The 23,410-nt window shown below is 29.1% G+C and overlaps 1 protein-coding gene across 1 annotated transcript in view; it reads left to right on the top strand.

Annotated features, from left to right (window-relative positions):
• The first annotated feature begins 207 nt into the window (after window positions 1-207).
• Window positions 208-23,410, top strand: part of Zip102B (Zinc/iron regulated transporter-related protein 102B) — a 47,314-nt gene continuing 24,111 nt past the window's right edge. Inside the window, exon 1 of the mRNA XM_067275058.1 lies at window positions 208-423. Coding sequence (XP_067131159.1) covers window positions 328-423 — 96 coding nt within the window. The 5' untranslated portion in view covers window positions 208-327. The remainder of the gene's footprint in view (window positions 424-23,410) is intronic.

Raw genomic sequence — 23,410 nt, 5'->3', positions numbered from 1 at the left:
TGATAATTAATAATCTTCGGTATAATTAATAAACATTTAAAGAAAAATTTCTTTAAAATTTTTAATATTCGTTATCGTTTGGCAAATAAACTGTTAATTAAGTAAACCGACGGGTTATTGGTCAATTCCGCGAAATCTACGTAACGTATCAGTAATGGGAAGTATTATTGGTTGGTATGTACCACGTGACCGTTATTTATCGAGGCAGACGAGAGTTTTTTTTACTTAGGGAAGCATGCTGTGTAGACGTGGAATTGTGTATTGCACAGAAAGAGTTTAATATTATTTTTTTCTTTGAAGAATACGTACATACATTATATTAAGAAGATGAACGAGATCGTTGTGTTGTTATTGTTATGTTTGGCCATGTTATTAGGTTGTTATTTTGCTGGTGTGATACCTTTGATAGTTACTCTATCAGCTGTAAGTAGATCAATAAGTTTGACTTTAAACTTTTAAATATTAAATCTGTTATGAATTAATAAAGCAAAATATGATTGAAATTACAAATTATAATCGTTTTTATAATGTAAATCTGATTATCTTTCTTGTTTCTTCTTTTATGCATTAGCAACAGGTTAGATTGAAAATGTGATAATGCTTTACAACAGTTTAATTTTAATCTATTGAGATTGCTTTTATGTAAACATACAGAATATTTTTTTCATAATGTCTTTATATGATTTCACTAAACTTGGCTCTCATTCTACTGCTGAGAAAGATATTGAAGGTAATGCATTCAGGATTGTGCCTTTAATGTGTTTTCCTGTAATGGAATGGAAGCATACATTTACCATTAATTTGGCATTTTATCTTCCAGCTGTTATATAATGGAGGGATATTACGACTGTCGTTCAAAAGAATGTGCTACGAGATCTTTACATTATTTGGTCTGGGGACTATGAAACTTTAAGAAATGCAAAAAAGTTGAGGGTTTTTTTGTATGTATGGGACATGTTCTTTTACCCACTTTGAAGCTTAACTACTTTTGTCAAAAATTTCTGATATTTTGCACAGTTTTGGTTTGGTTAAGTTATGGCAATGCAACATTTTGGCGATCTGCTTAAGGGAAATGCCTTCTGGGAGGTCTTTTTAAGGGTAACTGGCCCCTATTCGGGCATTACAGACATGGAGGTAACCTGGAAAACTCTACCTGGCTGGCCTGTCCTGGCGAAGTGTGAACCCACAATTGAACGGACTCGGGGAATGGAACTGCATGGTCACTGATGGGCCTATTTTGCACGGAGGTTTGTATATTAAGGAGAAATGTTGATAGCAATTTTCAAGAAAATCAAATTGCTTTTTGGAAGATGTGGCCCCACTCCCTTAATATTTCCAAACCAGTCTAATAATTGCTACCATTAGTTTTATGAGATGAAAACAAAGAATGCCAGAAAAGTAGGAGCAATGTTGCCAGTTTTTTTTCACCATTGTAACATTATGCTTTACAATATAATGATTGGCATATCATCATTTCAAATCTTTATGATAAATTTAAATGCATTTGTTAAGATAAAGAAGTTCACAAAAAGCAATAAGATAAACATTTTTGAGACCAAATCTTATCAGATTGTTTGTCAAAATGAATCTTTTGACTTGGCGATGAGATTTAGTCTCGTAAATATGTATTTTATTGATTTTTGTGAATTTCTTTATCTTGAGGAGTGCTCTTAGACTTAAATACACAAATTTTCATAATAAATTTGTTATATGTATATGTATATGTATATTTGTAATGTGACTAGAGTAATAAGCCTTAATGAAGTAATTGAAGTTAAGAAAAACTTGCTCTGTAATTTAAAAAAAAATTTATTTATATATATCTACATTATAAAAGATAAAATAAAAATTTATACAAGGAAATATTGCATTCACATAGAAATGTACAGTCAAATTGTCAAAGTATATAGACCTATGCTGGTTGTTAATATTACTGTTTTGAAACTAAATTGGCTTTTCTAATTAATTTTAAATTAAATTTTAAAAATCTTTTTTGTTTTTTACAATGGTCCAAAATTGATTATAATTGTTTTAGCTTTTTAAGTTATAGGGAATTCCACATCATGTAAATTATAACATATGATAGCAATAAATAAAAACATTACACAAAACATTTGTGCTTATAATATTTTCTTATAAAGTTTCTAATTATTCAGTTATTCAGATTAAATGTATATAATTTTTAATGAGAACAGGATGTGCTTCCAAGAAGTAATTACAAATATTTTATTAGAGATGCTTAGATTATCTTCCTGATAATAACAAAATGACATAAGGTAATGTCACAATGATATGGCAGATGCCAGAAATGGCAGTGTAGAGTTGGATACACATAACATGTTGATAAAATTTGTCTTGGTAGAAGCCAGATTTTTCATAGTTACAGTTATGCTTTGGTTATTTGTAACTGTCATAACTAATCTAGATTTTCATTTATTAAAAAGACAAACAAGTTTCGGTCCAGCATCCATTGAACCTTCTGTCAAACAAAAAACGATTTAAAAGAAATTAGTGTGTAGTTTTATCTGTGCCATTATCTTCTAATGTATTTTTCATAACTATATATTACATGCAGCTTGGATCACATATTTACTATCTTGTATGTCTTCAGATTTTCTTTTCTAAGCCATGCATTCATTTTTAGAGTTAAAGCAAAATAACAACAAAATACAGAGTAGCCTAAAAGAAAATTAACTGAAATATATTTTAAGTTTAAGAATAGTTAAATTTGGTTTGGAACAGATGCATGTTGTTATTCATGATTTTATAGGAAGTGACTAAATTACAAAGAACATTATGCAACCATTCCAAACCAGTTTTAACTGTTATTAATATATCCTTGGTATCTGCCTTTTGGATTGCCTTGTATATTTAAATATTTCTTGATATTATTTTTGACTATAAATAAATGCAAATGAAAACAAGACAAATGTCAAATATATTTTTTTATATATTTATTTTTAAATATTTAAAATTCAAATTTTATATGCATAATTGTATATAAATTTGAATATGTGTAGGATTTCTTATAGAAATCAAAAATCATTTGCAACATTAATTAGGTAGTTGCTATTGACAGAAACAGCTGATGTTAATCCATAGTAGAGATGATTAAACAGAACTGAGATTGATGGTCAGCAGCATTATTCTTGGCATAGGCTAGATATCATTCTTGGCCTATTCTGTAATGTTTTTTAGTGGTTTCAGATTGTCATGTTTTTATCTGGATCAGTGCTAAAAGAAAACTTAAATTAGTAAGTTAATTAGACTGCAATATACAGTAGATGAGCATCGATTATCCGACTTAATTGGAGACTGGGGTTGGTCGGATAACTGAGAAGTTGGATAAACAAAAAGTATAAAAAAATACATTATTAGTATAGTGTATTAGGCCTGGTTTAAATACTAGCCTCCCTTTCATGGTCGAGCCAGTGCTGCCAGCTAAAACATGCAAAAATTTAACAAAAATAATATTAAAGTAGCCAAGACATAACCAAATATTGTAGCACCACATCACTAACGGACATTTGAATTTGCCGACTAGAACGTGGTTGGATAATCGATGCTCTACTGTAGTTAGATTCTTAGGCAATAAGAACACTTTTGAAAGAATGTAATTTCAAATTTAATAATTTTTCGAAAGTATGGTTCAAAACCACGATGAAAATGCATTATGGCAATTGTTTGTTGTGTGTGTTCTTATTTTTAAAAAATTAATTTAATTAATGCTACACTTTTGATATTTGTTATAAGAATTTCTTTTAATAATATATTGCCTAGTGATTTTTTTGAGGAATGTTTATGACACAAAATTCTTTTGCTGTGTGGATTAATTCATATTAACCTGTGTAGTATATTACATTATAAATTCCTTAGTATTACAAAATGAATGCAAGTTTAGTTAAGTAAATAATAGTTATCACTTTGATTTTATCAGCTTTAACAATGTGTCATGTATTTGAGGTAATTAAACTTTATTGATATAATTATATCAACACACCTTTTGCCGAGCATAAATTATTTTATTTCTCAAACGTTTTCAACCTACTTATAGGATCAGGCAAAAATCATTAAAACAGTCCACTTGCCATCCATTGCATTAAAAATGGAAAAGATGGAAATATATAAAAGTAAAATGAAAACCGTTGTCTAAGTGCCAAGGATGCTAATGTGCTTCCAACAGCATGGAAGTACTGTACATGATAGAAAAAAGCATGGGGATTAAAAACCTTTAAAGCTTGTAGTAGTTATACTTAGCCTTGTTTACTGTGTTTATTTATTTATGCTATTTTATTTTATTTTTACTGTTATTTATTTATTGCATTTATGTATTTTTCATTTATTTATTATACACAATTATTGGTTAAATTTAAAATGAAATGTATTCGAAAAATGTTTCGTTCCATTTTGGAATGGTAATCATAAGCCTGAAGATGCCCTATAATAAGTAGGTTGAAAACGTTTGAGAAATAAAATAATTTATGTTTGGCAAAAAATTCAGGTGTGTTGATATAATTAGTTGCAGTCGCTAAGAAAAAGGTGGATAGTTTATTGATATACGTATGTAATTTCAAATTTTAAAAAATCTAGCAACGAGAATTGTGTAACTTTCCTGGCTGTTAAAGTCTTTATTAAAAACAAACTTTTATATTTTTAATTACTATAAAATGGCAAAAAACTTAATTTTGAGGGTAGCAATGAGTTTTATGATAAAAAAAAAAAGTGTAAGTCTTAATAACAAATAAAATCTTCATTAAGTTCTACCCCTCTTGAGATACATGCTCCCTCTATCTCCCCCTCGACCTTTTACCACTCAAATTTAATAACATTAATGCTCCTCATATACAAGCCACCAGATCAAATTTTTTTAAAATTTTTACCCCATCCTGAGATATTAAGCAAAGTAGACGACAACATATACTCATCCATGGAATTTTTTGCTTCTCCCCGCTCACAAGGTTTCGAAACATGGAGAAAAGCAAAAAATTCTGAGAGTCAAAGTTGACATGATTTCCATACTTTTCCTTGTTATGTATACATAGCAGCCAGAAAAATAAAAGGCCACAAATCATTCCAGCTGAAAATGCTTAAGCCAGTTCTATTCGAACTGTGGTCTATGACCAGCATTAGTCCAAGAATAGTTTACTAGGCCATAACAAGATTTCACTTAACATTTCAAGCTTTATATACAGTGGGTGATTGGATAATGAACACTTTTGCAAAAGATTTTTTTGTTTGGACAAGATGCACCTCACAGAACAAACACAAGAAAAGTGATGTAAAATAATGAATACCAATTGGTCTTCCCTTGTCTACAGGCGACAATTTGAAACTTTTCGGAGTGCAGGAGATGTCAGCATTGACACTTAACCCAGTATATACTGATTGGATAGTATTCCTCCAAACTTTGAGACTCTCCCTTGTAATTCCAACCTTTTATTTTTCTGACAAACAATTCTTTTATAGTATTCATGAGATTGTCGGGCGGGCACTCATTAAGTATTGTGTGGGTTTTTATTTTTGAAAGGTGAGAATATAACAGCAAAGGTATAGAGTGGGCAGAAGATGTCTGATGTTGCTGGGCAGTAAGGCTTGAACAGGTTTACAGTAGGCTGCAGTTCAATCTTATCTAAGAAAGATACAGTATAATCAAGATGATTCAAGCAGCTAAAGGAGTAACAAAAATCACATCTGAGAAATAAAGAACATTGAAGAGCTCATAATGAAATCTGAAACCGATCTGACGACAGAAGAATGCCAAGAACTTTTGAATGAAGAACACTAAGAACTCGGCAAGTTATGTTTTCTTCTGAAAAAGAGGATTAATGCCGATATCTGCTATTAAACATCTTAAAAGAAGTGGGAAGATGTCAGAACAATGGTCTTAGAACGGCATCTAAACCAGGTTGAGGTTAATAGGCTTAGGGATCTCTACAATTACAATGCTATTAATTACTTCTGAAAAATCCTGAAGAATAGAAAAAAGCAATTGACATTAGACAGATTCTTTAACCCCCACAAACAGAAAAAACATGACTAATAAAAATGCAAGACTGTGTGTGTGTGTGTATATATATATATGTATGTATATACAGTAGAGCATCGATTATCCGACTTAATTGGGGACTGGGGTTGGTCGGATAACTGAAAAGTCGGATAACCAAAAAGTATGAAAAAAGACATTATTAGTATAGTGTATTAGGCCTGGTTTAAATACTGGCCTCCCTCTCATGGTCGAGCCAGTGCTGCCAGCTAAAACATGCAAAAATTTAACAAAAATAATATTAAAGTAGCCAAGACATAACCAAATATTGTAGCGCCACATCATTAGCGGACATTTGAATTTGCCGACTAGAACGCGGTCGGTTAATCGGGGGTCGGATAATCGATGCTCTACTGTATATATATATATATTTATTGCATATAAATAAACGTAGTAAGAAAGTATATATTTTTTTATTTTTTGGGGTCTCCAGAATGAATTATTCAAATTCCCATAAAAACCTATGGTAAATCGATAATTGGTTAACGAACAATTTGGATAGCGAGCAAAGTCTAGGAACGGATTATGTTCATTAATCAATCACCCACTGTATTACATTCCTAAAACTATTTAACAATGACTTTAAGTCTTTTAAAAACATATTATTTTATTACTCTCATTTTTCTTTATTAAACACTTGGTACCACAGGAGAACTGGTGATGAGAATTGGCCGACAAATCCAGTTTTTCAAAATGATTAGAACCAAATTTTGTTGAATTTTTCATATTAATTCAGTCTAAAAAATTAAAATAATAAAAAAATATATTTGAACTCCATTCTTTCTGTTTTATAACTATTATTTAATTTTCCAAAATACTGATCCACAAAGGATTGAAATGAAAAAAGCTAGTCCATGAGCATAAAATTTGAGAAGCGTCACTATAAACCATCTTCAGTTTTTATGAATACATTTTTTTAGTTAATTCATTTTTCATTTTAAAATACATATTGCATTCTATACCATAACCTTAGCATTGTGCAAAGACTTCTGATGAAGTTCATGGGAATTTTCTGGCAATCAGTATTGTAAATCTTGCTTGTTCACAAAACTTGACAAATGGAAATGACCTGCATTACTGACAAATAGATTGTGAATAAGATCTTCGTTCTCCAAAACATTCAGGAATTGACAACAAAAATTTGTTTGGCTAATGTGATCATCACTATAAAATGCATCACACACTCCTGTTTGAAATGTTTAATGAAACTGCAACGCAGTATGCAGAGAGCAATGGATTATGTTCGATGGTGGCCCTTACATTTGCAATATTTTCTGGGGTATGTACAATTCTTGCTGCACCAGGAAGCTTCTTTTTTCTTAGTGCAGAACCGATTTCCTTAAAGTTTTTAATCCATGGATGGTTGATGAATGTTGAATTGGTGACAAAATAACTGTTGAGTAGCCACGAAACAATTATTTTTATATGTCCTAATAGTGAATGCATGTTGTGCACCTGTCCACTGGTTCTTGATTACTAAATGCTATACTTTTGACAACACCGCATCAGTGAGCAAGCTAGTGCAATTTCATGAATGTCTGGGAAAATTGACTTTGAAAGTCTTCCATTTCTCTGCCCCACCCAGTATAACCATTTGAGTAACAAAAAAAGGTTAGTTTTTATTTTTTTAAATTAGTTAAAACTAATTTTTTTTTATTGCAGAGATCTATAATGATTGTTTATTACTTAGTAAACAATTTGAGAAGCTGTAAATGTTTCAAATTGATAAAATTTTATGGAAAATATTGTTTATCTGCTTCAATATTCTAGAAATTTTTTATTTTTAGGTAACATTTGACATTAAATAGTTCATGCCGTTTTAATCCAACAAACATTTTATGTCAACAATATTTTGTAAATTAAGTTACTGGTACTTGACTTAAAAGTCAATTTAAACACTATTTTAAATGATTTTAATTATAATGCTTAATGGGGTAATTATATAACTATTTTTACCTTTGTACTTGGAAAAGTACAAAAGTAAAAATAGTTATATAATGGATAAAAAAGCAAATAAAATAATCAAAAAATCAAAAAGATTAATTAAAGTTTTTTAAGAAAAATAAACTTTCCATAGTAAAGGCAGATAAGTTGCACCAATTAGTTATATTGACAAAAGAGGAATTACAGTTAAAGAAAAATGAAATAGTTATGTGAGCCTGCAGAAAGATCCGATCCAATCAGAAAGAGAAAACAAAAGTCACGGTCATCACGATGAAAATGCTTAAAAAGTATTCAAGTTTGGGTCTATAAATTTCTGTTATTGTGGCTTGGTCCTGTAAACATGTGTCATTCGTAAAATGACAGAATGAATGTAAAATATGTTATAGACTGTGGAATAATCTTCTATAGAGTGAATAACTGCTTTCTGCTTTATTTTATGTAAATCTGATCCAGTGACGGTATGCAAATAGATGCTGCTGGAACAAGTTACCCAGTATAACAGGAACGGGATTTGCAAGGTTATTACCACTGAGAGACTTTTGCAAAATGCATTTGGGATGTTAATAAATAAAAGTTCCTTAAGTTAGCATCTTTCTTGTTATTTGTTTGCACGAGCAACTCACTCAAAATCAGATTTATAAAATGTGGCGAGTTTATACTTGAAGTGTTTACCTAAGATTTATGAGTTTCAAATAAAAAGATATTTGGATCGTATTAGATCCATTGAAACTTAAACAGCACTATGAATAGTTTAAGATATACTGTGTTTGGTTTTTACATAGAGTAATGACCAGGAACAAAGTAGACAATTGTCAATTTTACCCTGATTTTAAGCATTTTTTTTTTATGCAATAGAATCTAAGCTATTCTTATCAAAGAAATAAATATATACTGTTCTGCACAATTGAAAATATGTTGGTATGGAAGTTTCCTTGAACAAAATTACATTTTATCCTATGTTTTTGATACATTTCATTGAAATTTTCATTTATATAAAGTACATAAATGTAAATTTCTCTTTTTTAACAAAGATTAAGGAAAACTATTAAATAAATCTTCTTTTAATGCATTTATTGACATACATTCTTGAAGATTTACATTCAAGAATGACTCAGTCATTCTTGTTGTAGCTGTAGCATTCGTTATCAGTTATCTTTTATATAAACTTATGTGCATTGCTAATAAGTGAAGTGCAATATTCTGAACAGAGCAAAATGAGTGCGAATTTTCTGTTTGCATTTGTTACTAAGTTATGATTTTGATAAACTGTTTAGTAAATTTAATTGTTAGTAACAATCACTGAATTAATACTTTAATATCCTTATAGAGTGATTAAATGATTTACGTTAGTAATTATTAGATAAAAATAATACTACACATTCATTTATATAAGTTGAGAGTTGTTTAAATTGTAAATTTGATAAGATTAAAAGTCTTTATATAATTTAATTAAATGTAAATAAAATGTATAAAACTGAAATGATGAAAAGAAATAATAATTTAATTATCAATTATGTCTTCAAAACAAAAAAATAGGGTAAGAATTTTTGTCAAATGACCTTATAATTTATTTTATGCTTGAAAGGATTTTTGAAATTTAAAACTTTTCTAATAAAAGTAAAGGAATTTGGTCTGTTCTAGATTATTCAACAAAAATACACAATTTTTATTTAACTTAAATTAGTTCAAAATTTCCTTAGAGGTAATGGAATAGTGTAATGAATTGAAGATATCTTTTGAAACATCAAACTGAGTTTTTTTTTCATATTAAAAACAAATATGCAAGTCAGTTTGTAACTGGAATGGAAACTATGTCAAACTGATGAAGGGCTTCGCCCGAAATGCATCTTTGACAAATTAATAGCAATAAAAAAAAATTCCAAAGCAGTGAATGGCTTTACTCCTTGTGTGATTATATCTGAATAGAGTGTCACATTGTTTGTGACTATACCTCATCTTAATAACAAGTAATATGAATTTTGATACACATGAAAGAAATATGCATTACTTATGCAAATTGATAAATACAAATGCATTGTACTTTATACTTTTTTTTTTATAAAATAAATTGTAACCCTGTTTTAAAGACTTAAAAATGTTGTGAAATCTAATTCTTGCTTAATTCAGAAACTGAAGTTATCTGATATTATTAGGAATAATTTAAACACAACATTGCAGTAAATTATAAAAATAATATCTAATTTCATTAAATATAAAATTTACAATTCTGAGAATTTTCTGATAAGCTGATAGATTTGATCAAAATCTTTTAATTTAAAAAAAAAAATCATAAGATAGACACAATTTTCACTATTTTTGTAAATGTTAATGTAGAATTGTTTAAGATTTAATATAATTTATTATAAGTTTATAAACTAACTTATTTAATTTTTTAAAAATTTGTTTTAAAGGAAGGACGATACAAGTTATGATGCAATTAACATTTATCATCAAGAAATTAATGTAGAGGTTTAAAAAAATTCTTATGCATCTTCAAGTTTAATCTTAAAAATGAATGAATTATTCCTCATCAAATAAATAATTTTTAATATAATAATTTAATAGCAAAATTTAATTTTTTATCAAGATTATTTGCATTAAATCTAACTATCAAATTGGTAATTTAAAAAGTTTTACTTACTATAAAGAAATGTTGAAAATTATAATAATATGTAAGTCCAATTTCTTCAATATTTATTCATAAATTAATTTTACTCTAAATTAAGCTATTGAATATCCTAAAAATATAAAACAGTCATTTAAATAATGTGCAATTGATGTCTCAAACATAAATTGAAATACTTCATCCATTAATGTTTTTCAATGTAACTGTACTTGTGACGTTACTAGTCATGAAACAGCCAAGTCATATCACACCTTTTCAAATATTTAATCATCATTGCAATTACTGCATCACTGAACATCTTTACTTTTCAAATTTTGACTCTTGAGCCATTTAAACTCTTAACAGTAAGTTAAAATTAGAATAATATTCTACATATTGCATAAAGCTAAAATATGAACATTATAAAAGCAACCTTTCACATATCACGAAAGCTTTCTCTTCTACTTTTCTGGTTATGATTGAATATTAAAACAAAGTGAAGAAGCTTAAATAAATAAGTGAAAGTGTATTTAAATATTTAATTAAGCATTACAAGTGGAAATACTATATATTTCTTCAATATTGACTGAACAAATATACAATGTTTATGCTCTGAAGTTAGCTCTTTATAATATAAAATTGAAAAAAAAAAAAAGTTGTTATTTTCAAATTAATGGCACTTTTTAAGCTACAAAAACAAACTTGATGTTGCTTTATTAATACAGTTTAATAGATTAAGAAATTTTATATATTTTACATTAATATTTTTCAAAATTGACGTTTCATCTTCAGTTAAAAATTTGAAATATTATATTGCAATTGTTTTTATTGTTGATGAGTCATAAATTGTCTATGTTTACAATATGTAGATATGTTTTAAAGCCAAATAATTGCTGTATTAGATTGTGCTATATTATTACTACTGTTAATAATCGAACTGTGATGCTGCTTATCGTACCGATGCGTAACTGGCATCACATCCTCACAGTAAGCAGCATTTGCAGGTTCGAGTCCTGCTCCGGAACAATTTTTTTTCTACTAGGTCCTTATAAATTAATTGATAAACATTCATTTAATTATAACTATTAAATTTAATAAGAGAAAGCACCTAACGCCTACCTCTAGGTCAAATTACTTAGCATTTAATTATTAATAGTAGCAAACGTACTACACCTTTTAAGTATCCAGTAGGAAGTTTTATTAGAATAAAAACGTTTTCGGCCGCATTAATCAGCCTTCGTCAGTTAACGAATATCAAAAACGAACAAAATTCGAAAATTACAAAACGGCGTTCGAAATTTTACAAAAAACCACGCCTGCGCATTGACGGGTTTAAGCCCTGTTTTCCGTGTCAAAACGTGATGCTAGTCGACAAGAGATTTCCAGGCCGATGATAGGCCGTTCGCATCCCGGTGGTTGATGCAAAGCGTAGATAAGTGCGCCTTATGTATTTCCATTTTTTCCAAGTATTTGATAGCCTGCCTGGATCGAGTGGCTCTGACAATGGAGACCTTATCCCAATGCACCGTTATATCTTGTTGTCTAGCAAAGGTCGCTAGGACCGTGCTGTCACTGCCACAGGTTATTGAGTATTTATGCTCTTTTATTCTTTGTTTGAGGTTACGTAAAGTGGCACCTATGTATACAATGTCGGTGTTAAAACGATGATCTTTTATCGGTATAGAATATACCCCTGTTAACTCACTGGAGCGATCTCTCCTCTTGTCGTTTCTCAGTAAACGGTAAATCGTTGGATTGCGTTTGTAAATTACGCGCAAGTTCTTCTCTCTGGCCACATTTTTGACAACCTTATTAAGAAAAGGCATATAGCTCAACACAACTACTTTCTGTGAATTTCCATCGTTGCGCTGCCGACTGTTCTTCTGCAATTTAGTTATTAGGCGATCAACAACACTTCTTTGGTAACCATGCTGTGCAGCCACCTTTCGTATGTAGGCCAACTCCTTTAAAGTGTCTTGAATACTTGAGCAGTGGGTGTAAGCTCGCCGGATCCAGGAACGAAACGCCGCCATCTTAAACTGTCCGGGGTCTATAGAGTTACTGGGGATGACAAGGGGGTGATATACTGGTTTCCGGTAGACACTCGTTCTTATCTCCCCTTCTTTGCAGGCGATGGAAAGGTCCATGAAGTTAACAAGGAACTCACTCTGTTGATCCAATTCTACCGTTAGACCGTATGGGTTGTGGTTGATTACGTCTATGAAATGCTGGATGTTGCGATCATCAGCCCAGAGGATGAAAATATCATCAACGTACCTGGTGTAAATTACTATGTCGTTGCGGAATAACGGTAAGATATCGCACTCGAGTTTGCGTAGCACCATCTCACAGAGGACTGCGGACATGGGGCTTCCCATGGGGACACCCCTTCCTTGTATATAAATTTTCTCATCAAACTCGAAGAAAGAAGAGTGGCAGACTAAATCCGCTAATTTCAAGATATGCATGTGATACTTGAGGGAATTCACTACGTTGGCGAACAAAAAGTCTCTTAATGCACAGAAGCATGGTGGAAGCTTGATGGATGGGTATAGGGACTTAAAGTCCGTAACGGTCATGATTTCTCTGTCTGTCAACATAACATCCTCCAGTTTTTGCACCAGTTGCAAAGAGCTTTTTATGCTAAAGGGGTAAGCCTGGAGATTATTCTGTACGAACTTAACCAGCTTCTTTTCCAAAAGAAACGTTGGTGCCCGACATTTTTCCACGACAGGACGAATTTGCTGGCCCGGCTTGTGCGTCTTTCCGGCAAGCAACGAAATTTTTGCTTTTGGGAAGACGACAACAAGCCGGACCAGCAAATTCGTTCTGTCGTGGAAAAACCCGTCAATGCGCAAGCGCGGTTGTTTGTAAATTTCGAACGCCGTTTTTTTGTAATTTCGAATTTTGTTCGTTTTTGATATTCGTTAACTGACGAAGGCTGATTAATGCGGCCGAAAACGTTTTTATTCTAATAAAACTTCCTACTGATACTTAAAAGGTGTAGTACGTTTGTTTTACAGTCCAGTAAACGTTTCTCTTTTATTAATAGTAGCAATAATATCTATCGTCCAACTAAAGCCAAATATTATTGGGCTAGAAATGGCTCTAATATTAATAATTTATAGGACAGTTTGGCACTAGAGTTAGGCATTAGGTGTCATCTCTTGATAAATTTAATAATTTAGAAGTACTAGAAGAAAAGAATCAACCCGGAGTGGGACTCGAACCCCCAACTCCTGCTTACCGTGCAGATACATTGCCAATTACACTACCCGGACCTTCGGCCCGATAATATTCGGCTTTAGTTGGACGATAGCTTTAAAATATATCAGGTTTGATGATGTTTATTTATATGCAATAAAGTTTAATAAGTATTGAAAAATATAATTTAAAATGAAGTATTTGTAACTTTTAAATTTACACAAACAAATACTTTCAAAAAAAATTTATTATTGTTTCAAAGAAGTATGCAACAATTTACTTTTTGTACCTTAGTGACTAGACAAAGATATTTATTGATTTATTTTTATCGATACTAGTTTTAAAAATATCTAGCTACATAAATAGCTTATAATTGAATATGATGATTCATGGTTTTTTTTGTTCTATTGATTTGTCTTTGTTTTTAATATTTAAAGTTCCAGTTAAGATATATAAATGTATATTGTTAAATTACTGTAAATATTTAGGAAAAATGATTATAATTTTTAGTATTATTTTCAATTATGTAATTATATTTAAATTCTATATAGTTTGTTATATAGATGGAGTAATTTAACAACAAAATTTAAACACTATCTGACACTATCTACAATTATTTTTTTACCTGTGAAAAAATTCTGTGCCATCTGTACAGAGGATCTGAACCACTGAACTGATTTAACGTAGGTAAATGGAGTGTTACTTGACCCAGTTCATTTTTTAAAGATCTACTCAATGCGAATGCACTTCTTAAAGAAGCTTGTTCTTTTTCATGTTTTGGAAAATTTTGAAAATTATTTTATGTAAAGTATACTGTATTTTTTAAAAATAAATTTTTTATAAAAATAAAAAGTTATGCTTAATTGCTCCCATTTCTGGGATGTTTTTTCTCTGTCAAGCTGAATGTTTCTAATATATAGGAAGATAAGTTATATGTAATATAAGCAATGTCAGACTGAGGTGCAGATAGTGTAATTGGAAAATCTTCTTAGTGTCTGTATTAATAATAAATTAATTACAGTATTAAAAACAGACATTTAGTAATTCTTAACTTTGTGAATAATAAATTTTGAAACTTTATGAATCAAAATTTTATAAATTCTGAAATATGAAAAAATTATTTCAGAAACTTTAAATAATGAATATATTATTTTTTTTGTGTAATATAAAATATTATTCATGTATAAAATTATCTGTTACGTTTAATATTTTCAGATAATAAACTTATTCTTAACATTTATAATTATGAATTATATCACAATTCAGAAGTTTCTGGGTTATATTATTGCAATGTCTAGTGTATATTTTATAATGTATTGTTATATAAAATAATAGTTTTATATAAACAATATTCTATAACGCTTAAATTAAAAAAGGTATTAGTCACTCTGGTGACTTGCGCTCATGTCCAGATTGTCGTGTCCTATTCCTCATTAACCAACCCACTCCCATTATGGATTGGCTGAATCTTTTTTTGATAAGGTACGGGGGGAAAGGCTCTCTAAATGCTTTGCTGGTTGGTTGGAAATTAATAAATGAATTTTTTTAATGCATTCGGTTTATTTAATATATATTTATAATTTATAAATTATAATTATTCTCATCATTTATAATGTAGTTAAGATTTTACCAGTATTATAAATAATAGCTGTATAATTCCAAACTTGTCTTCTTTTCTTTGATTAATTTATTATCACTATTAGGTTGATATACAGACACTTGGCAATTTTATCATCAACTTTTATTCGGGAATTTCTTACTTACCGAGATGCATTTTGGGCCTTAGCCCCTCTTTGGTCGGCTACATATAAAGAACTTCTATTTCTGTTTTTGTCATCACATAGTTTTGTATTATGGCAATTATAACATACCATTATCTCAGGATATCTTGTATGATTATCGAAAATATGTCTTACTTTTGATTCACTGTTGAATACATTTCATTATTAAAATACCTTTACATTTAAAAATATCATATAAAATAATTTTTTACAATTAAAACTATTCTTACATTTAAACATTTTTGTAAATAAACCATATTGTATCCATATGCCAGACATCTCAAAGGTACTTCTCATCACAGACTACCTATTCGTTGTAAAATATATCCTAAAATGTATTTTACAATGAATAGGTAGTTTGTGATGAAAGTACCTTTGAGATGTCTGGCATATGGATACAATATGGTTTATTTACAAAAATGTTTAAATGTAAGAATAGTTTTAATTGTAAAAAATTATTTTATATGATATTTTTAAATGTAAAGGTACTTTAATAATGAAATGTATTCAACAGTGAATCAAAAGTAAGACGTATTTTCGATAATCATACAAGATATCCTGAGATAATGGTATGTTATAATTGCCATAATACAAAACTATGTGATGACAAAAACAGAAATATAAGTTCTTTATATGTAGCGAACTGAAGAGGGGTTAAGACCCGAAACGCATCTGGGCAAATAAGAAATTCCCGAATGAAAGTTGATGATAAAATTGCCAAGTATCTGTATATGCACCTAGTAGTGATAATGAATTAATAAATGATAGCACTAATGTAACATATTTTAATAAAATTCAAATAAGTGTCCATGTTCTCATTTAGTTTGAATAATTCAAAAATTACAGAAATAACATTTTTAAAGGTTTCCGATAAATTGCAGCCTGATATTTTTAAGATACTTAAAACATGAATAGCAATATTTATTTATTTTTAAGTAAAATTTAAAAATGCTTCTTAAAATAGCCTCTTTTTTCTTTATCAGAAAAATTAAGCTAATTTTTTTCCTTTTGTATTACTTTGTGAGATAAAAGATTAGTTTCAGTTTTAAAGCTCTTTCATAGAAATGTGATTATGCAATTTTACTAGAAATTTGGAAAAAACAAACTACTGTACCTGTATATTACAAATGTTGATCTGAATATAATTTATATTAATATTATACATTCTAAAATGTAGATACATTCATATAGCCAAAGTCCCATTTTCTATTAGCCTAAAAGTCATATTATGTTTGTGCTATACTTAATTATTAAATGATTTAATTGCATAATTTGACTTGAAGGCATGTGGTTAATAATCATGTTGCTAAGATTAATAATAATACAATATTCTGAAAATAAAAGTTAAATGTTTTTAATGATTTATAAAAACTCTCTAGTTGCAATAAATAATAGAGAAAATTATTGCACTTTCTGTTGTTCAGTTTTCAGTTTCTTTCTGTACTGTGACATAATATGAATAAGATTTATTCGACTGTAACAAATATCAATGTCAAATGTTTTATTCATAGATAAGAATTATCTTCTTTATACATTAATAATTCTGTAGAAAATTGAAAATAAATAATTTATTTCATGAAAATTAGAATATATATTAATGCATGTTATATGAACTAGATAAAATACAGTTTATATTCTGCAATTTTAAACCAATTAAGTTAGACCTCCTCTCTTATTTCTGGTATAAAATTTCTGACATGATTTGTAAAATTTTACATTTAAGAAACATATATCTTCTCTTCCTATTTTTTCAGTGTTATATTATATAGTTCAAAGTTTATTTTAAAGAATAAAATTTCAAATAAATAATAATTTAAACCTTATTAAACTAGATTAAAGTTTTGGTAACAGAATATAAATATATAATTGAATAAAATTTTACATTCTAAATCTGAGAATGGCTTATAATTTTTAAATAAAATACGTTATTAAAATTTTTAACTGCTTTAATAAGTTGTACATTATGATTATGTTATTTAATAATTATGAAGGTGCCTGCATATTGCTATAAACTTGCATTCTGTTAGCATTGCTATAGCTAACTCAAGATAAATATACCTATGTTGTAAAATAGGGGAGAATGAAATTACATTAGTTAGTTAATTCAGTTTTTTGAATGATCTCCCTTTTTTTTTCTTCTCCTTTGCTAGAATGGTAGATCTCAGCCAGGTGTTGCAATGACACTTCAGGAGCCCCATGATATGGATTGGTGGAAGAAGGTAATGCAACACTTGGGCAATACACCAAACATGAGTGCCCCAGAACTTCTTATAGGAAACTAGTCCCTATTTAGGTGTTACACACTTGGAAAAAACATGGAAAACTAAGCAGCCAGCCTGTTAATAAAGTTAAACCCATAACCTATCAGTGTTCAGTGGTTTTATCCACATGGTCGCTGATGAGTGCTGGTGCCATGAAATAGTGCTGAGTAGTGCCACACATTTTTTACATGTGTTACTAAGAGTGCAATCATTCTGATAAAGAAGTAGGGCAGTTGCAAGAAAAAATTTACCAATTCAGGAATGCTACTTACTATTAAAAAAGGTTAAAAAAAAAACACTGGGCCAGATTGATAATTAATCTGATATATTATTTGATAAGTATAATTCAAGTTGCTTTTTATATAGTCATTCAAATATTGGTTGCTGCAAGTGACTTTTTATTAACTAAAATTAGAAATCACAATTAGCAATTTTATGATACTTCATCATAAATTAAACTTACATTTTATAGATTCTGTACTAAAATTTAATGACAAAGTATTATAAATTGCTGGTAAGCAAAATTTTTGCATTCTACATCAAATTCTGTAATCAAAAACAAAGCTGTATTTCAATAAGTCATTATTATTTTATAATTATTTAGAAATAACAGAATTATTTTTACATTAAATATATTTGCAGAAATGATTGGCACTACAAAGTTTTACTTTACACTAACCATTTAATAGGACCAAATGAGTGAACTTTACATTAGAAGCATTTCCATTAACGTCTATGCACTATTGCCATAGTTCCAGCACTCTCTGTACTGCTGCAGCAAGCTATTCTTTGGGTTACCCCAGCACCACCACTGGACAGCTGATGACTGAAGCTTGTCTTTGGAAGAGAACTTCTTGTCATGTACTGTCTCTTTCTTTATATCGAACAGAGCATAATCACTAGGTGCGAGATCCAGAAAATTTATCAGATTCTGTAGCACTGTGTACTTTACAGCCTGCAAAGTGTCCACCATATTTCAAACTGTTACTTTTCCAGAGTTAGGGGGAGTTCCAATCAGTTCTTCTTCTTCTTCTTTCACAGTTTAATATGGAGATTATAGCCTTTGCGGCTCTTTCTCCGACCAACGTTGCCAGTTGCTAAGCGAAACGACCAGTGAGGCTAATGTAGCGCTCCAGTGCCGCCACGTGCTGACTAGAAGTGATGGAGGTCGGTGGCCAGTAGATAGGCATCATTGTGCGCACCAGAGACATGTTAAGGGTCATCGTGTTACCGAGGTCCTTGCGGGCTGTAGTGTATTTGGGGCAGCGAAGCCAGTAATGTAGTGTAGTTTCCGCTGCGCCACAATGGGGGCATCCCAGAGAGTCGTGTAGGTGCCGTGAATACAGGAAAGTTTGAACAATCTTAATTTATAAAATAAATCAACAAATAATTCTAAGTGATATTAAAATTGTTACAACTAAATGAAACTTCTATTATATTTTGGATATTAAACTGTTTTAAATTACAAAATTCTAATATTTTTATATTAAAAATTAGAAATATTCTTTTAAATTAAAATCTGTTTGTTAAATAATGATTTATTATGATTAGAAGCAAATCAGTCTGTATATGAGAATTTTTTCTTTAAGCATTTAAAGTATTAAAATTAGAAACAATATTAAGAAGTAATATAATTCATAAGTATAAAGAAATTTTATTATATATAATACACTTAATAAATCTTTCATTAAAAGAAACTCAGCCAGATGCATCATATTGTTATGCTCAAAAGCATTTGGGAGGTAAAATGGTGCCTTTCAGAATACATAAGAAATTTATGAATAAAAAATTGATTTCGTTGTTTTTTAACAATAATACATTATTTTACTTTTTTGGAAATTTATGTTCAAACCTTCTCCAGATCCATTTATGATATGCAGTAATACGTAGAGCACTGTTCTATCCCTCATTCATGTTAGCCTTATTGCGGGTCAGATCTATCCATATGGCATACAATATTCTTGTGCCTTATGTTAATCAAATAGTCAATTTAAAAAATTTTTATTTACATTTCTAGTCTTATTTTTTCTTTCAATGCAAATGCATATATGGAATGTTTCAATTACTATTGGGTTGTTCGGAAAGTAATTTCGTTTTTACCATAGAAAAATAAATGCAATATTCTTATAATAAATAAATATTTTATTAAATTATATATTGGCATTTTGGTCAAATACATGTTGTCACCGTTTCTGGTAGTAGCATGATTTAATATTCATAAAAATTTTGATCGTTGTTTACAAAAGACTGATCCAAGTGATTTTTGACATTGTCATTTTAAGTAAATGTCTTACAGTTAAAAAAAATTTGTATAGACCGGAACAAGTAATAATCTGAGTGTCCCCGATCTGGCGAATATGGTTGGTGGGATAACACATCCCATCTAAGCTATAACAGTTTCTGACGAGTTACCAAACTTGTGTGAAATTTGGCATTATCATGGTAAAACACTACACTTTGTTTGTTGATCAATTCTGGCCTTTTCTGTTTGATGATATTACTCAATTTGTTTACTCGATGGCGGTACACTTTCGAATCAATTGTTAAATTGTCTGGTAAAAACTCAAAAAAAAAATTTCTTTAAAATCCAATCATAGAGAGCATCTCTTGTTAATAACACGTGGAATCCATATATCGAGCTTTGAAACGAAACCAATTCGTTTTAAGTAATAATAAACGGTTCAGTTTAACAGATTTAATCTCTTAGTGATTTCACGTGTTGTTATACGGCAGATTGCTTCAATCAGTACCTTTATTTTGTTTTCTTTGGCTTCAAATGGCCATCCAGAATGTGGTGTATCTTCGATATTAAAATTGCCAGAACGCAATTTTGTAAACCAGTTTTGGTACTGTCTTTCTCTCAACACCACTTCTCCAAACATGTCCCACAATTTTTTTCTTGTTTGAACAGCATTTTGATTTTTTAGTTATAAAAAAGCAAAATATGACTCTCTCGATTTTCCATATTTGATGGGTCACCGAAAAAAAAAACAATTGTACAGAATCAAACTTAAATTTTTTACAAATAAGCCTTAAAATGTCAGCTGTCGAAGTATATAATGAAAATGTGGTTTAAAATAAAATTGGCTAGTAAAAATACATCTAATTCCCCTAGTAATAAAAAAAAAATGAAATTACTTTCCAAACAACCCAATACATACACATTTACATTCAAATGATAGAATGACATTTTAATTGTTAAAAATTGCATAAAATCAACAAATTGATAAGTATTTTTTGTTTTTTCTTCATGTCTTCGAGTTATAATTTGAAATTTTCTCATCAATTTATTGATTTCTTTATGTAATTCTAAACAAAAGTATTGTCAAATTTACGAATCTCAGTTTTCAGTTAGATGACATGTTTTATTTTCCAATATGATGTTCAGTTAGAATGTCATTTCAATGACAAATATGATATTTGTCATTTAAATGACATTCTAACTGAACTAATCTAATTCTATTTGAAAATGAAACCATACAATGACTACAGATTTAATTAAAAACGTTAGTTTCAAAACAAAACTGTTGCTGGATAAAGATATAGGCCCTATATATATTCTTTCAAGTTGAAATTCAGTTAAGGAACAAATTTCTGTTTACTGTTTCTCTTAGAGCAGAGTTTTTCTCTATTTTTCTTTTGAAGACTTAACTTAGCGTTACACAAACATTATGCAGAACAAAAGCACGACAACTTTTGAATACTCGTATTAATGAAAGACAATTTACAATTAAGCTAAAAACAAATGCGTTTTATTGTATTTATTACGACTCGTAAAAGAATATCTTCGTACATAAAAAGATTTTTAAAGTGAAATAATTCATAATATTAAATTTACTTATATGTTGTTGCAGTATATTTTTTAATAGCAAATGAAAAATGTGATTTAGTATACATTCATAAAAACTGCTTTATCTGCATCATTAGTATTAATATTCAAACAATTCCTTTTTAGTAGCTCCTTCACTTAGCAACCATATAATGTCATTTTATCAACAGTAGTACAAATAACAGATTACTATGTTTGTATGAATAAGTTTTGTACGAGCAGTGATAAATTTAACATTGCAACAAGAAATTTATTGTTCTATATTTTAATCAGTATCATAATGCATGCTTTTCTTTCAAGTAAAAATATTTAAAACAATTAATAATTATACTGATTCTCAAACTGTAAATCAGTTAACCTTTAGAAGATATACATCGGGTTACTTGTCATTAAATACATTAATTTATTCAATATTTATATAAGATTGTATTATTTTACGTGCAAGGTTGTTAGTTAAAATTTATTATAAATCGAAATAATCCATAAATAATTTAATTGATAAGAAATGGACTGATTTAAAAAAAGGCAGAATATCATTTGCTGTTGATTAAGAATAGGAGATATAGTTCATTTAACTGTCTATATTTACTTGTGTAAATCAATACAGATAACTAGCTTTACTTTCGCTTTCTTTATCGTCGTCATTTGATAAAAATGATGATGATAATTAAAATTATCAGATAATTTGAGAATATTTGGATCATTTTATGGATCTTATGATGATGATTATCTTGTTTTAATTATAGTTACTGTCAAAGGAGAAGCACGATTTTCATTATAAATAATATATTTCTGTTCAAATCTGATAATAGTTTAAGTTAAAATGTAAATATTTTGAAACTTTCTTTTAATAAATATTTATTTTTCCTCGTTGTTAGCATATTTGAGCTTACTGCTGTTCAGTCTAGACAACATTAATGATATGTGTCAGATAATATAATCCTTGAAGTGAAAGGAATGAAATATTTTGATATCTTATTTTTATTACTTAGATTTTTATAAGGAAAATAAATTTAAGTGAATATTAATTTACTTTTTTTTTTTTACAGTATTTTATTTAATATTCAGTAGACACATCAGCAAATCATCTACATATTTTATTTGCATGCTTTAGTAGTAATAAACTTTTATGTAAACTTTGTACTATGGCTGATAGTTTATACAAGATTACTTTTTTTATAAAGATTGTCTTGTTGATCATATAAACATTTATTTTAAAATATTTAATTTAATCAAAGCCACATCAGCTACATTATATACAGGGGGGGAAAACACTATTCCAATAAAGAGGTTTACATGTTACCTTACTTGTCAGATACATTTCTGAACTCAAACATAAGAAACATTCAAATTTCATATTAGCGCACATGATCTTATGCATCGAAAATTAGAAGAGTTTCTTTAATCAAAGCCAATTTTCTATTAGTTAAACATCTACAAGCTGGATTACATTAGAGTTATAATTGAGCTATTTACAAAATGGTTAATTATTTTCCAAATTAATCAATTTCTAATTATGGAGGCCACCTGCTTTTAGCTAAATTATTATATTTGGCTAATTTTATTCAAAAATGCTTTTTTTACAATAGAATAATAACTAAAGCTTAAATTTTTAACCAAACATAAGTCGAAACTGTTGGATTATTTTTAAAGGGATTTTTTTATTATTAAGTATTCTACAAAATTGTGACGAGAATGAGATTAATGTTTAATTAATGCAATACATGATGATAATTAGGTTTT

This window comes from Centruroides vittatus, unplaced genomic scaffold, assembly GCF_030686945.1.
Source record: "Centruroides vittatus isolate TY-2023 unplaced genomic scaffold, ASM3068694v2 contig_579, whole genome shotgun sequence".
Taxonomy (NCBI): Eukaryota; Metazoa; Arthropoda; class Arachnida; order Scorpiones; family Buthidae; genus Centruroides; species Centruroides vittatus.
Note: the sequence above shows the minus strand (reverse complement) of the source record. Positions and strands in the feature narration are given on the sequence as shown.